The sequence below is a fragment of the Elaeis guineensis genome, chromosome 8 (assembly GCF_000442705.2).
Source record: "Elaeis guineensis isolate ETL-2024a chromosome 8, EG11, whole genome shotgun sequence".
Lineage (NCBI taxonomy): Eukaryota > Viridiplantae > Streptophyta > Magnoliopsida > Arecales > Arecaceae > Elaeis > Elaeis guineensis.
The window spans coordinates 124,475,743-124,491,255 of record NC_026000.2 but is presented as its reverse complement, the minus strand read 5'-3'; the positions used below and the strand labels follow the sequence as shown (position 1 = coordinate 124,491,255).

At 35.7% G+C, this 15,513-nt stretch overlaps 1 protein-coding gene across 2 annotated transcripts; it reads left to right on the top strand.

The window, feature by feature from the left end:
* The first annotated feature begins 1,020 nt into the window (after positions 1-1,020).
* On the top strand, positions 1,021-15,433 carry LOC105049716 (transmembrane emp24 domain-containing protein p24beta2). 2 transcript variants are annotated; one of them, XM_010929452.3, is made up of 5 exons: positions 1,021-1,176; positions 2,051-2,260; positions 13,843-14,029; positions 14,105-14,212; positions 15,052-15,433. In XM_010929452.3, the coding sequence occupies exons 2-5, from the start codon at positions 2,051-2,053 to the stop codon at positions 15,183-15,185; spliced, it is 639 nt and encodes a 212-aa protein (XP_010927754.1). In that variant the 5' UTR covers positions 1,021-1,176; the 3' UTR covers positions 15,186-15,433. The 2 variants fall into 2 exon arrangements, with proteins under 2 accessions (XP_010927754.1, XP_010927755.1); XM_010929453.4 differs by having other exon boundaries at positions 1,064-1,203.
* The last annotated feature ends 80 nt before the right edge of the window (positions 15,434-15,513 follow it).

The window sequence follows — 15,513 nt, the reverse complement described above, 5'->3', positions numbered from 1 at the left end:
GCTAAATGATGTAACCACCTTATTTGATGTTACAAAATTGCATCCAATGAAGAAGAAGATTAGATGATAAATTTAGTGATAGCATCACTGCATTTATCAATGATAGCATCACTGGACAATGCAGTGATGTTATTACCACACATATCCCTAGTGATAGCACATCACCGGATACTGGTGACGTGTTGAAATTATTTTGGGAAAAAATATATCTAGTCAGTAAATTAGAGAGAAAATAAAAATGCTTATCGTCCTTTTTATAGATGCCTATTTACTAGATGTCAATTTTATTTTTATTGATAAATTTAGTTAAATAACGTAGATATCTTTTATTTATTTATTAGATATCTATTTTGGTGGGCTAAATCATTTCTAATGGACAGTCTTGATATTGATGGTCAAAATTGATCGAGCCTAGTCAAGTATGATTATAAATAATATTATCACAATATCATCTTAATAACTTCATCAAAATAAATATTTATAATAATAATAATAATAAATAAATAAATAAATAAATAATATTATTACTACAGCTTTATGTTTTTATGAGGGGTTGTGAATGAAGAATGTTTAATCAAGTTATAAAGTAATTATTATGTACTAATATATAAAATTATTTATAATATTTTTACACTATCACTATCACTATTTGATGATATATCAAACACAATAAAATTTTATTTTCAATAATATTTTAGTGATATATCAAATATAATGATTACATATCATCCAAATATTTGTATATTATTTCAATATTTATATTATTTTAATAATTAAATTATTTTAATAATTATATCATCGATAATATATCAAACAGCATCTTGAATTGGGCATGGCAACGGGACCAAGGCATCTAACCGGGCTTTGGTCATCCAGCCAATCACCGAGTTTCATCTACGGTTGAAAGCGGCAGAGAGGTGATCATCACTTTTCCGGCCAGCAACGATATCAGCATGGATGGGTCCGATATCTAAAACCTCAATCGCACTACAAATGTTAGACAGGACCTGGGCGCTGAGAGAAACCAGTCCTTGGACGAGTCTGATTTGCCCCGCCTACCACCAGCGCCCCCCGACGCCCATATTCTCATCACTCTCTCCTCTTCTTCGTTGTTTTTTAGGACGAGGGAGCTAGGGATCGAATCATCATCGCCAATTCGACGCAACCTATCACGAGGCAAGGCCGCTCCGTCCCCCTCTCTCGGTCGTGCCCAAAGTCCTATTAATTTTTCCCCTTTTCCATTCCTGTTCTTGTCGATTTGATTTTGGTGAAGCGATCGGAAAATTTCCCATCTCTTCTTGATGAAATTATGGTTGACGCCCTTGCTGTCTGTAATCTAAAATACATGAATTAGAATTAGGATTCATGTGTATGTGTTTTTTTTTTTTTTTCATATTTTAATATCTGAAAGCTGACATGTTCTTTATGATTCCCCTTATGTGTTTTCGTGCTCGGTCTCAATCCTTTTTAGAAGTGGGATGGATAAGAGAATTCATGTTTTTAGTATGTATGGTTTCAGATTGATCATTTTAATGTGCAAAACTTTAGCTCACAAAATCGAGTTTCATGATTCGCTGTTTTCTTTTCTGTCGTTTTTTTGCTAGCTGTGAAGCATTCCGTTTAGCCTTTTTGTAGATTAGTTTTGTCCGACCTCTAATTTCATGGAATTCCTTTTGGTCGGTCTGGAAATTTATCAATATTTGAATCACCTGACACACATGCAATTCTCCATTAACATCCGATCAACATAATTTGGATTTTTTGCTCCCTAGTTCTCTTTCTCCCTCTTCTTATACCCTCATCTCCACAGTAATGATTGCATCATGGTATTTATGGATTTAGTAAATGATGAAAACATGCCTGTGTTTATGGATCCATATATAGACATTAACTTTCTCTTGTTTATCATGTATGAGAAAGATTTCTTCCTTGCATGAAGGGCTTCAAATGGGTTTAGGGTTTCATTTCTCTTGTTTTTGCTGATTTCTTGATTTGGCAACATGTGTGTTTGGATTATCTGTTTCATGGTTTTGCTTGTTCTCGTATACAGATGGAGGGGTTCTCATTGAGACTCGTGATTTGTGTAGTCTCGGGCCTTCTGCTGCTTTCTCAACCAACTCTCGGGATTAGGTTTGTGATAGATAGGGAAGAATGCTTTACTCATTCAGTTCAGTATGAAGGGGATACAGTTCATGCATCCTTTGTCGTGATTAAATATGACACTCCATGGCATTATAGTGATGATGGAGTGGATCTTGTGGTATGTTCAGACCATTTTTTAGATGTGAATATGATGTTTCTATATATATGTATTTTTGGTTATATTGTAATTTGTGCATGGATGGATGTGCAGGATTTGTACTATTTCTAGACTTTCTGTGTGATGCATGTAGTTATTGTTATAGTAGGGATAGGTTGATTTGAAGAAATTTTTTTTTTAATTCGTTTTTAAATTATTTTATCTATATCAATTGAGCTATTGGAGGAAATGAATGCATGAAGAACTTGAGTCTATCATACATCATCTAAGTATGGCTTTTCATCTGTCATAATACAGTTTCAAAGTTTACTTTTGATTGAATTTTCTTGTAGCAATAATTATGTAACAACTTCCCCTTTTTCTGACAATATCTCAAAGCATGCCGTTCATAATACTCCATTTCCTTTTCTTTTGTCTTAAACTCGATAAGAATAAACTTGAACAATAATTTCTAGCTTATTTCATGTTCCCTGATCTTAGACCAAATCTATGTTATGGCCAAGACAAATATTTCAGTTGTTATAACATCTTATGCTCCATAAACTAGCTGTGCATGGCATACAAAACCTATAGTCTTGTATCTATATTGCAGAGTTAAAACATTATGTTTTGCAAGTGTAGGATAGCCTTCCAAAACAGGGGATCTATAGGGTGGAGGGATGCAAGGTTGAGAGTTTAGGATAGAATTGAGACATATATTTGCTGGTAAATTGGGTTCGGACCTGATTTTCGGTCAAAATTGAACTACAAAGGTCGAAATTTCAATGCAAAGTTGATGGTTGATATGATGTTGAACTTAAATAATTTAGATCTAGGGTTTAATAAGGGAAAGAAAGGATTTTGGTGTTGATTAGGACTGAATCTAATGGCTTGCTGTCCATTCAGAATGGATCTGGTTTTTCCTATCAACTAAATTAACGATGTTAGATTTCTTAAAGAAAAAGGAATTCATTGAAAAGAACCCAGCCTAAAGTTCTGGGATTTAGGTTTTAGAGATAAATTGCTGCCTAAGAGGACACAATTAGGGATTAGAATGACTACTTTATAGCAGATTTGTGCAATAGAAATTAACGTTCAATGAAAACTTGTTAAGGAAATAGAAATGGAATTGGGATTTATTGCTTCACAAGGAACAAAAGAACAAAATCTGATCTAGAAAAGAAAAGAAATTAAGAAGAAAATTCAAAGACTGCAAGAAACTCAATGGACAGGGATGATTGAACCAGGGTCACTTGAGGGGTCCATGGATTGCACCTAAGGGCTGGTCTCACATCGGATCCGTGCCTCATGTTGGGGATCAACGTCAATGGCATTTTTTCTCCAAAAACCATCTTTCTTCAATCATCAAAACACAATGTCCGTTCACTACTTAAGAGTATAAATAGAAAATCATGACTCAACTTTTTCCAAAATCTGGAAAGTACCTCAATAACACGATTACAGTTCATGATTTCTATACGTAAATAATACCATGAACAGTAGTGCTGTAATAATTAGACTTATTGAGGTATTAAACATAATCTAATATCTTTAGTCTTAACCTTTGGCTCACCCACTAAAACTAAAAATAACCAGAAATAAAAAGAAATTTCAGCAAATTGACACCTAAGATAAAATGTGATAAAGATCCCCAAGGATGCATCTTGACATTATCTTGGATCTTCAATTTTCTTCGGTTATGCCTTGATTTGCCTCGAGTTCTTTTAAGTCAAAGCTGTATTGGTTGTCAATCTAATGGCTAATTGATGATGAATATCTATCTACTAAAATTCCTGAAAAAAGATAGTTGAGCTTGAATTTTCCATCATCTATGACTTCCATGAATACAAAACTAGATGGTTGTGCATCTCATTGCTGAAATAAACCATGTTTTATTGACTAGATGAAGCTGCTTGTGTGAGGGAATATTTTGTATCAACAGGACATTCAACAATCTCTTTTCCTTTTATGCTTGTCCACTCTCCATTATGACAAGCGTCATCAATTTCCTTGCCATTATGATCATATGATGTGATGTTTGGACTAACCCTAGGGAACTTAAATATGCAATGCATGCACAAACAATGAGAGTGTGAACTCTATAGTGATGCAAAACCTAAACCCAATATGGTATAATGGCAAACTAATATTCTCAAAATTTAAATCTGAAATTAGTGTCCTTAAAAAATAAAAAATGAATTGGGAAGTATCCTAAATGTGGAGACTATGCATGCAGTGGATGGAAGATGAAAAGTTTGTTGAAAATAATGTTAGTTAACAGTTTATGCAAATCAAAGCAACAAAATTTTGCAAGCAAATTGTTGGAGTTCACCAAAGGATTTGTGCAGTGTACAACTGCATTTTGCTTCCGATGCAGAGCTACTGCATCCAGCATTGATGGTTCGTATGGAACCATCAAGGAATTACAACTTCCCCATGTTGATGTTATATAATGCAACATTCTAGGATGCCCTCTAGAAATCAGTTTCAATGGTGTTTTATAAAGGATATTGAAGGTTCAATCTCATTATATCATGGATAGCGAATCTGAAATTTGGCAAACTCGAGATTAATTAGGTCACAAATTGGTGGATTACGGTTTGTTTATATGGCTGAATTTCTAGAATTTGACAACTGAGAGAAGGGACTACTATGGTTTTAGAAAAGGAAAAGTGGTTCAGCAGATTAGAAAACTTGATTGACCCATGTGGTGGCTGTTTGCAGCCAGATCCATCCTCTATCATGCCTAGTTTGAAGATCTGCTATGGTTGCTATATTTTCATCTCCTTTTCTCTGTTTATTTTCTTACATCTCCTTGCAATTGCATATCCCACATAGCATCTCAAACCACATCAGCTCTCTCAGCTTGAAAGTATTCACCTCTGGCAAACAAAGCCAATGGTATCTCTCTAGCAACTCCATATTAAGCTTTTGTAATTCGTTGGCAATGATCTATACTCCATATGCTATCTAAAGGTGGGTGTCCTTTCCGCTTAACCAAATACTTTTGATATCCACGAGTGCCAGTATAAACTATCTGCTTGTTGATGATGTCCTGAATCTCATCAAATTTCTTTTTTCTCTATGGTGGATGATGTTGGATGGAAGGCTGTGGGTGTGCATAAACAAAATTGTGTCAAGATGCAGAAGTGCAAAAGTTGATAGGGATGGAGAATTTGAGATGGAATTTGCATTCACAAGAAAAGGTCAAAGAGACTTTCAAGAGTCTGGATTGATATTGACAACCTTGCATCATGACAGGAGCTTCACAAGCACCATTGGAGGAGCCTATTTGGAGCCTAGACGAAGCCATCAAGTCTTTGATTGATTGACTATTTATTATTACTTAGTTTTATTTTAGTTTTATTTTTAGTCCTTGTTTTGTTTAGCTTTTTGTGAAAAGAGTTGGAAGTTAAGTGATTAATTTAGTCAAGTGTTGAATTATGAAGCAAAAGGATACTTTAGGCATTCAAAATGGGTTGGTTACCTGTTCATGGCACTATAACAAAATAGCAGTAATGATACAGTACCCTACTATTTAAGGACTGCCTTTTGGGATTTTCTATAATGCTATTATATGATAGTTTTTTGATGATGTCTGAATATGGATGTGAGGCCTAGGGAGTGATTCCCAATTTACTAGCATGAGACTGGTAGGTTTTCATTATCCTATTTTGTTCTTTTATTTTTCATTTCCTTGCTTCCTCTTCTCTGTGTTATCCACCCTACAACGGCATATACAACACCTTAGCTGTCATTTCTGTCTAAGCAAAGTAGCGGTAGCGGACAAAGAACTGGCATCGATAAATAACGATTTCGGCTGTAAACAACCACCTAAAGGGCCAGTCTGGTTTTTTAATCTATTGAACCACTTTTATTTTTTCGGGAATCATAGCAGTCTCTTCTTTGAGCTGTTAAAACTCCTAGAAATTCAGCCACATAAGCAAACCCTAGTCTAACACATTGTGATATGTTTGATCTCTAATATGTTTGATCTCCTTGAATTCCTGAAATTCAGATTTGCCAGCTCTGATGGATCTGAGATTGATGATTCTATTTCTTATATCACAGAGTAGAAACCAATTTATAGAGGCTGTATAATGTGCTGCATTCTCTAACATCGGTATGAGGAGGTATTACTTTGTGAGCAGTTGAATGTAAGCGACCAAGAAGGGATTCAGTAGCTTTGTATCAAAGTACAATGCAATTAAGTACATTGCACGAACAAAGTACCATCATCATGAACCCTTAATTTTCCATGCTAAACACCAAAACTTTGCTGGTCGAATTTTTGTTGTTTTGATTTGCATATAAGTTGTCAGCTAACATTATTTGCAACAAACTTTTCATTTTCCATCAATTGCATGGATTGATTCTGCATTTAGGATTACTCCCAATTCATTTTTCAAAGTACACTAATTTCATATTTTATTTTTCAGAATATTAGTTTGCCATCATATCATATTTAGTTTAGGTTTTGCATCATTATAGAGTTCATGTTTTATTGTTTGTGCATGACATTGCATATTTGGGTTCCCTATTGTTGTCTGACAGCATCATGCTTCTAGATTAAAAGAAGAAAAAAATTGAAAGACTTAAAATCTTTTTGCTTGGGTTGATGTGGATGACTGGTTGGACATTTGTAATTAGTATTGCTGGATTTGTGATTATTACATAGATGGAAATTGATTTAGCTTGAGAAATGTCCAAGCACAGATCGTGACTATGATACTTGATTGCTGCAAATAATTTGGCCAAATTTATCTTCCACTAAATACCGAATTTCTAGCCTTTCCAGGTACTAGGATGGTCAACCCCATTACAATATGCATTATACCTTTTGTTGTTCTCTATAAACCAAAGGAAGTCTTTGGCTAGGTTGATAGTTTAGTTGACAAGGGTGGGTCATCCTAATAGGGGCAATCTAGTATGGCTAGAATTATCTATACTTCATATTGATTGAAGATGCCTTATCAAGTGCATAGCATTTCATTTTATGTGAGGGGTTGTTTCATTGCTTACAATTGGGTAGCCTCAAAGTCTATGAGTGACTTGCGAATTGAGATGACCTATGTTCTGGCAACAGAACTTGCCTCCTATGAGACATGGTGACCCTCCTCTCTCTCTCCTCCCTTCTCTCTCCTTTTCTTCCCCTTTTTCTTTTTTTCATCTTTCTCATTAGATTGTTGTAGACTTAGCCATATCTAGTTGGATATAGTGACTCCCCTTCATCTCCCTTGCTCCCTCCCTTTTAGCTAACTCCCTCTATAGCCCCTTCCTCTCCACCAATTGCTTTAGCTCCCCCTCCCCCTCTATGTCACCTTCCACTTTCTGTAACACCCTCTCCCTTTATCTCCTGCAATCCCTATTCCTGCCCACTAGCTGCTTTGGTGACCTCTTTGTCTCTCCTAACTTCCCCTCTCTCTTGCAGCCTCCCTCTCCACCTACTACATTGGTGGCCACCTCCCTTGTCTTCAATCCTGTTCTCTCTACTTGCTCCCTCTCCCTTTATCCTTTCTCTCTCTCTCTCTGTGTGTCTCTGTGTCCCCCCCCCCCAAACAATCCCTTTCTCCTCCAGTTACTTCGTAACACTAGGGGTGGAAACAAGCTAAAGATGAGCTAATTGTGCTCTGCTCAAATTTGGCTTGGAATTAAAATAGCTCAACTTAAGCTCGTCAACCTAAAAGACCCCAACTCCAACTCGGCTTTATATAGTCGAGCTAGCTCTAGCTCGGCTTACTTAAGTTTCAAAACTAAATTGAGCCAAGCTCGAGCTTGGCTCATGTCAAACTTGATTTGGTTCTAGGTTCGATTCGAAAATAGGTTCAAATTAAAAACAATAAAAAAAAAGAAACCTTACAAAAAAAAAAGCAAAAAAGGGGAAAAAATCATCCTTTACAGATAAAAATAGTGAAATTTGAAGCTTAACATCAAAATCTAGTCTATACTTTCTCAGACTTCAACTTCACCAGCTTAATCAAGAAACACACGAAGTGCATCAATCAGGAAAAAGACCTCAACCTAGTAAAAACCCCAAATCAAGAAACCGTTTTACAGAAACCACTAAAAACCTCAATATGACCTCAACCAAAAATCTGAAGAAGGTTATAAATATTAGAAAAATGAAATCCACCATCAAGTTGGATCAACTCACCTTTGATCCTGGAATGGAGGATCCCTAGCTGAAACCAATACATGTAGTTACTCAACGACATGAGATTGTAGACCTTCAGCACCATAGGAACCTTGCTCTTGTCTGTAGAGGACCTCAAAGGGAAGTTGCACCCTATGGTTGCCCACTTTCCCTTAACCAAGAATCCTCAAAGAGCCTTCCATTGCACCGAGGGGGGGTGTGGAAGAAGAGAGAGAACAAAAAATATCTAGGGTTCTTGTGGGTGGTTGGTGATGGCAAGTAGGTGGACGTCATGGAAGAAAGGCTCAGTGGGATGCTATGATGGGAGAGAGGGGAAATGGAATGTGATCGTGGTGATGTAGCTAGTGTCTATGAGAGAAAGGAGGGTGGTTCAGGCTAGGACATCATCTAATCTTAATTCCATTAGAGTTGTTGGATTTTATTCCAATGGCTAGTTGATTGTTACATATAAATCCATGAATATAGGATAGAATTATATAACATGTAATAAATATAGTACATTATGTATAATATATGCTATATAAAATGAGCTGTTTCGTGAGCTAGAAACAAGTGATTGAGCCTAGCTCGAGCTTGGTTCATTTAAATTCTGAGCTCAAAAAACCGGTTGGAGGTCGGTTCATTTACCTATCAAGTGAGTAGAGCTTGAGCTGAATTAAACACAAATTGGCTCATGAGTAGCTCATTTGTTTGCCGGCCATAGATGCCTCCCCTCCTCTATCACTGACCTCCCTTCCACATTGTGCTCACTCCCACTCCCTTCCTCTCTCCTACATCCTCCACATTTTAATGTAGTGCTGCTCCCCTCCACTAATCACTCCCATCCTAAAGCATACATGGTATGAGCCATAAAAGCATATAAGCTTTGATACTTTTATCATGTCTAGCTATTGCTATGATTCATATCTAAGACATTAATCACACCATTAAGAATAATGAAGCTGAAATAGGAGTTAGATACTTATATATTAGTAAGTTTTAGCTTTCATATCTGCAAAATAAAAAAAAAAAAGGAACTAAAAGAAGAACAAAAGAATTATGAGTATTTACAAGTACTCATGGTTTGACTTTGCCATACTAGTTGGTATCACTATGAACCAACCATACCATACTGTATCGGTACCGAACCAATATGCAGTACGAAGCATGTACTGAGTATCGGTACAAGGGGTGTATCGAGTGTTTGCACACTAAATCAGCTCTCATATCAGGCATACTAACACAATAATAGGAGGATACTGGTACAAGGTCCGATATAAAGATGGCGGACCTTGTAAGTATTTGTGGGTTCCTGAATAAATCATTAAATAATAACTAATCAAAATGGAACATACTAGGCTTTGAAAATTCCAAAGAAACACCAAATTGGAATAGTAAAATTGCTCCTAAAACCTAGATTTTGGAACAAGAGATCACACTCCCACTCCCTTCCTCTCTCCTACATCCTTCACAGTTTAATGCAGTGCTGCTCCCCTCCACTAATCACTCCCATCCTAAAGCATACATGGTGTGAGCCATGAAAGCATATAAGCTATGATATTTTTATCATGTCTATCAATTGCTATGATTCGTATCTAAGACATTAATCACACCATTAAGAATAACAAAGCTTAAATAGGAGTTAGATACTTGTATATTGGTAAGTTTTAGGTTTCATATATGCAAAATAAAAAAAGATGAACTAAAAGAAGAATAAAAAAATTATGAGTATTTACAAGTACTCATGGTTTGCCATACTGTATCGGTACCACTATATACCAACCATACCATACTGTATCGGTACTGAACTAGTATGCAGTATGAGGCATGTATTGAGTATCGGTACAGGGCGTGTATATGTTGGTACACTGAATCGGCTCTCATATCAGGCATACTAACACAATAATAGGAGGGTACTAGTATAAGGTTCGATATAGAGATGGCAAACCTTGCAAGTACTTGTGGGTTCCTGAATAAATCATTAAATAATAACTAATCAAAATGGAACATAGCTAGGCTTTCAAAATTCCAAAGAAACACCAAATTGGAATAGTAAAATTGTCCCTAAAACCTAGATTTCAGAACAAGAGAAACAATTAAGAGATCTTAATGGCCCTTCAATTATCATAATGAGAAAAAGAAGAAGTATATATGAATTTGTTGTCTTCGCCAAGGAAGAAGGGGCATAAGCCAAGGTTATAGGGTCAAGGGATAGAGTTTGTTGTGATGGTTGCAGCCCTCTCTAGTTTATACTATGTTTTAAGATTAAAATATATAGTAATCTAATCAATTGGGAATTCATGGCCTTGATCAAAGTATTGCATGTTTGGTTAAAGTGTTGCCTAATTGATTAAATTATTAGGAATGGAAACATTTATTAGCGCAATCTTATACATCTTTGACTAAAGTATATCCGGTTAAGTACATTATTATCCAAATGTTGAATATTACCCATTTCCAGCATTAGTTTTCCTTCCAGCTTATTAGTTACAATAGGGATGTGCATGACAACTTGCTGGTAAATTGCTACTGTTAGTTTATATTCCATGTTATGTGATCTAGAATTCTTGCTCAAATACATTAAAATAAGCATATAATTCACTGTTCCACTGTTTCAGTCAAGACACAGAGCAAGGAGTCAAAATAATTTCCATATGAGCAACTGATGTTCACCTATTGCTTAACTACGTTTAAAACAAGCAAATAGTTTATAATTTCAAGGGTTTGATGAAGACAATGACTCTGATATCAGCTTTAGGTTTAAAAGCTTTGTTCTGGTCTCGACTGAGTCCATAGAGTTTTAGTTTTGAAAATTTTGGGATATTAGAAGTTTAGATCTGATTTTTGGAATCTCAGTCAAACAGATCAAATAAAAAATTAAAACAAGAACTTAAACATAGAAGAAACCAAGAAAAGTTATTGGACAAGATTTTAGAGTATTTGTGTGATATAAGTTCTTTAATTCTGTTAGCAATTTTCAAGCTTTTTAGTGTTGAGTGCAATCAATTATTCATCATTCTGGTAGAAGTCGAACATATATTCGATCTCATTTTTTTAAAGTTAAATAGCTATTTACTAAAATGCATGCAGTTGTACATTATCATTTTTATATAAAACAGATGCTATTTCTTTGAGATATCTCATATTTGTTCACTTTTAATTCTTATGATCTGCTTTAATAAGGGCCTTTTGGAAGGCCTTGGCCTGTAAAGGTTTATATTCATTGCTTATCTATTCTTCTAACTTAAGAAAAAGAATGAAAGGGTATTGTAAATTAATATTATATTAGACTGTATACTAAAAATAAAGAAATGCCCATAACATGATTATCAACACCAAAATAATATTTGGCATAAGCATGTATAGCTAGTTCCAAGCAAAACTGGCCAATTTCGGCTGAAATTGATCAAAACCACTGAAACCGGCCACAATCCGAAATTAGGAGTCAATTTTGGTTCAATATCGACCGAAACCAATCTATTTCATCTGGAATGGGTTGTTTTTGTCTGAAACTTGAAACCACATCTATTGATGTCTAATTGTTGCTCAAGTACATTAACACAAGCAAACAGCGCGCTATGTCAATGATCTGGTCATATATGGTCAAAGAGTCAAATCAGTTCCCACATCGTAAACCAGTGGCCAACTGTTGCTTAAAGATATTACTAATAAGCAAACAGTTTACAGTTTCATGGTTTGAGTCCGTGTATTGGTTAAGAAGTCAAAACAGTTGTCATGTGGTTAAATGATGGCCAGTAGTTGCTCAAATAAACAAGCAGTTCACTATCTCAGGAAAGGTAATAAGAATTTACCAAGTTGGTTGCAGGGTGACCTTGGTTCTCTCATCATCAAGCAATTGAAAACAACAGCTTGATTTGCAGCAGTTAGTTGCAGGTATTGAAACTGAAAACAATTATTTCTGTAACTGCATTTGCAGGCAAACCAAATAGACAATTGAAAATACAAGTTCAGCATTTCTACTTGTAGCTGCAAATCCTGTTGCAAGCAAGTGGAGTTACAGGCAATCAAAGAGCCTCTAAACCCATCTTGGCCCTTATAATTATCCAAGTAGCAAAATTTGATTTTCTTTGCAAGACGATTGAGGTGCCAGACACTTGCCATTCTAATAATTTGTTAAACAAGTAATGCTCTGTAGCATATGCAGAAGAAATGTTAATGATGGACGGAAGACCTCGTACATATTTTTCGTGCAAAAATGTTATAATCAAGTGAACCCTAATTTGCTTGTAACTAATCTCCATTTTTTTACTGCTTGTTCAGAATGATGGACGAAATACAATAACCTTTTGAAAGAAAGGCTGGTCCTGGATCAACATGGTTTACTTAGTCCTCTTCCTAGTTTTAAAACATATTAGGTTCCACTGGTTTGTGAGGCAGAGTTTGGCAGAAAGTTGCACACTTCTTCTGTGCTGATTCATGACCTTGTCTTCCTTTCATGCGAGAAGTAAAGCTGTGTTTGCTTGCCACACCACCCATACACACACCCCCATCCCCGCAAAAAAAAAAAAAAAAAAAAAAAAAAAAGGGAGAGAGAGAAAGAAAGAAAGAAAACTGTAGCTTTCCTTCAGGTGCTTGCCTTCCTTGCCCTTCATAAGACTGATTTTATTATCAATGAATTTCAGTGGTATATCCCACCTTCCCTTGCCCATCATAAGGCTGATTTTATTGTCAATGAATTTCAGTGGTATATCCCGCCTTCCCTGAAAATTTCTGTTGTCTTTTCTTTTTGTTTCTAAGGCTCAAGTGTGGAAGTCTGATTTCTAGTTTGAAGGAAGTCAGAATTTTGCTGGAAAAGAAGAGGAAACTTTTATATGGCAGATATTAGTATTTTTGAAAAAAAAAAAAGAACCCACTAAACTAGGCATTAGCTTTTTTATTTTTTGGACTTCATCAACATATAATGAACTCCAATAAAATGTAATACAAAGTTATGAGGAAATATTTTGGCAAGAGGAATTAAAAATGATTGAAATAAAGATGATTTTGCATTTGTTTATGTATTTAGGTAACATTGATATCAGTGATAAATAACCAGTTTTTGGTAAGTAGAATTCCCTGCATGTGGTGTCATTTTCACCCATACATGCATGCACCTACACAAGTGAGTGCACGTCTACCTGCCTGCTTTTGTGCACATTTACCTACACACAAGTAGGTCTACCCATTGAATGTTAAATCTTTGATAAATGCTTTGATGATTTAAAAAACAATGTTGGGCCATCCAAGTTGGATACTTTACACTGTTGACTTTTTTTTTTTGTCTGTTTGTGTATTGGGGGGCTTGTGAGGAAAAAATTAACAATCTTGAGTCAACTTGGAATATTTTGGTTCCAGATCCATAAATCAGAGTAATGTTTTGGAAAACATGCCATATAATTATTGTGTTTGTAGATGTCTAATTCTTTTCATGTTCTATCAGTTTGACTGCATGATTGGTTGACTGTACCAGGTAAACGATCCTCATGGAGCTCAAATTCATGATTTCCGCAACAAGATAAGTGAAAAGTTTGAATTTATTAGTCAGAAGAAGGGTCTTTATCGCTTTTGCTTTACCAACAAGTCCCCCTATCATGAAACCATAGACTTTGACGTACATGTCAAGCATTTTTCATACTTTGATGAACATGCAAAAGATGGTAAGCAGTGTGCATTGGCATTTTCTTTCTGAGGATGCAGACCATTATTCTTATTCTTCTTATACATGTATACAGAGCATTTCGCCCCTTTACTTGAACAAATTGGAAAACTAGAGGAAGCTCTTTACAACATACAGTTTGAGCAGCACTGGTTGGAGGCTCAGACAGACCGCCAAGCACTAGGTATGCCCTGATCCAATTTATATACCATTTGTAGTAAGGGTGATACCTGATTAGAACACAATCATTTCTCCCTTCTTTGAACATAAATACTTGCCTTTGTCACTGTATTTGAGATTTCAGAGTAGGAGCAGCTCATTTTACCATTCTTTTGATGCACAGGATGGTAATCCGTGGATGCATGATAATGCATATTATGTACATGTTTGCTCTCTTCAATTTTTGGAACATGTTGGGGTTTGCTTGTTTGGATTCTTAGAGAATTTAGTGCCATACTTGGATGGCCTCTATATTTAATTATCCATACATTGAATGTATTTGTTTTATGAACTTGCAGGTCAAAAAATATTTCATAAAGTTTAAAAATGGGAATGTGTTTCTTTTTAACCTTTGGCTTAATTGTGCCTTATTCCAATATCAAAAGCTCTCTTTCCTCTTCTAGATCCAAATATAGAGAAGTTTGGAGGGTTGCTTCTTCATTTGCATGAGATTGAATTTATGCAGGCTTTTTTTTGCCTATATTTTCTTTAGACTGGAACTAATACCAATTTCTGTAGGGTTGGCACCAGCTTGATGATTACTCATAAGATCTTCTTAATCATTCCTTGGAGCTTTCACAACTTAAGAGTTGTATTTTGTAGCGGATCCCATATTTTGATGGGAAAAGGATTGCATGATGATGATAAGTTAGTAACTTGTAACAAAAGATGGTCAAAATAATTAGTCACAACCCCATTTAATTGGACAATGCAAATCATAATTATCTTGCATGAGCTTTTTCTCCAGAAACATAACCAAGGCAACCTAAGTAATATGACATAATCTATCGGCTTTGGCTGCAGTGAATGAAGGCATGAGCCGGAGGGCTATTCACAAAGCACTCTTTGAATCTGCAGCACTGATTGGAGCTAGCGTGCTGCAAGTCTATCTCTTGCGTCGCCTCTTCGAGCGAAAGCTTGGCACCTCGAGGGTTTAATGCTTCAGTCCAATTAAGTTGTATCTTTCAGTTGTTTCTTGTAGCATTCTAGAAGGGTTCAATCCTTCACTTTATTTGTGGATCGAAATCTGAAAATTTGTTTAGTGTGCTAGAGCAAGTTTCCTAACAGTCAGAAAAAAGTTCCTTGTTATGAGCACAGGTATAGAAACAGTTTTTTTTTTTATCCCTGAAGCATGTAGTTAACAGACCATTAGTTCTTATAAAAGAGTTAATCATGTCACTGATCATCCTGGTCTGCTTATCAAGTTGAAATATTTTTGACCGATCTGCAAGCCTTGTGAAAAGCCAGGTGAAATAGAATATCAAA

What these genes read in the sequence shown, in the direction of transcription:
- LOC105049716 (XM_010929452.3), top strand. Translation starts at nt 2,051, where the DNA reads ATGGAGGGGTTCTCATTGAGACTCGTGATTTGTGTAGTCTCGGGCCTT. An exon ending in TGATGAACATGCAAAAGATG is followed by an intron (nt 14,030 to 14,104) that starts GTAAGCAGTGTG and finishes ACATGTATACAG; the next exon opens with AGCATTTCGCCCCTTTACTT. An exon ending in GACAGACCGCCAAGCACTAG is followed by an intron (nt 14,213 to 15,051) that starts GTATGCCCTGAT and finishes CTTTGGCTGCAG; the next exon opens with TGAATGAAGGCATGAGCCGG.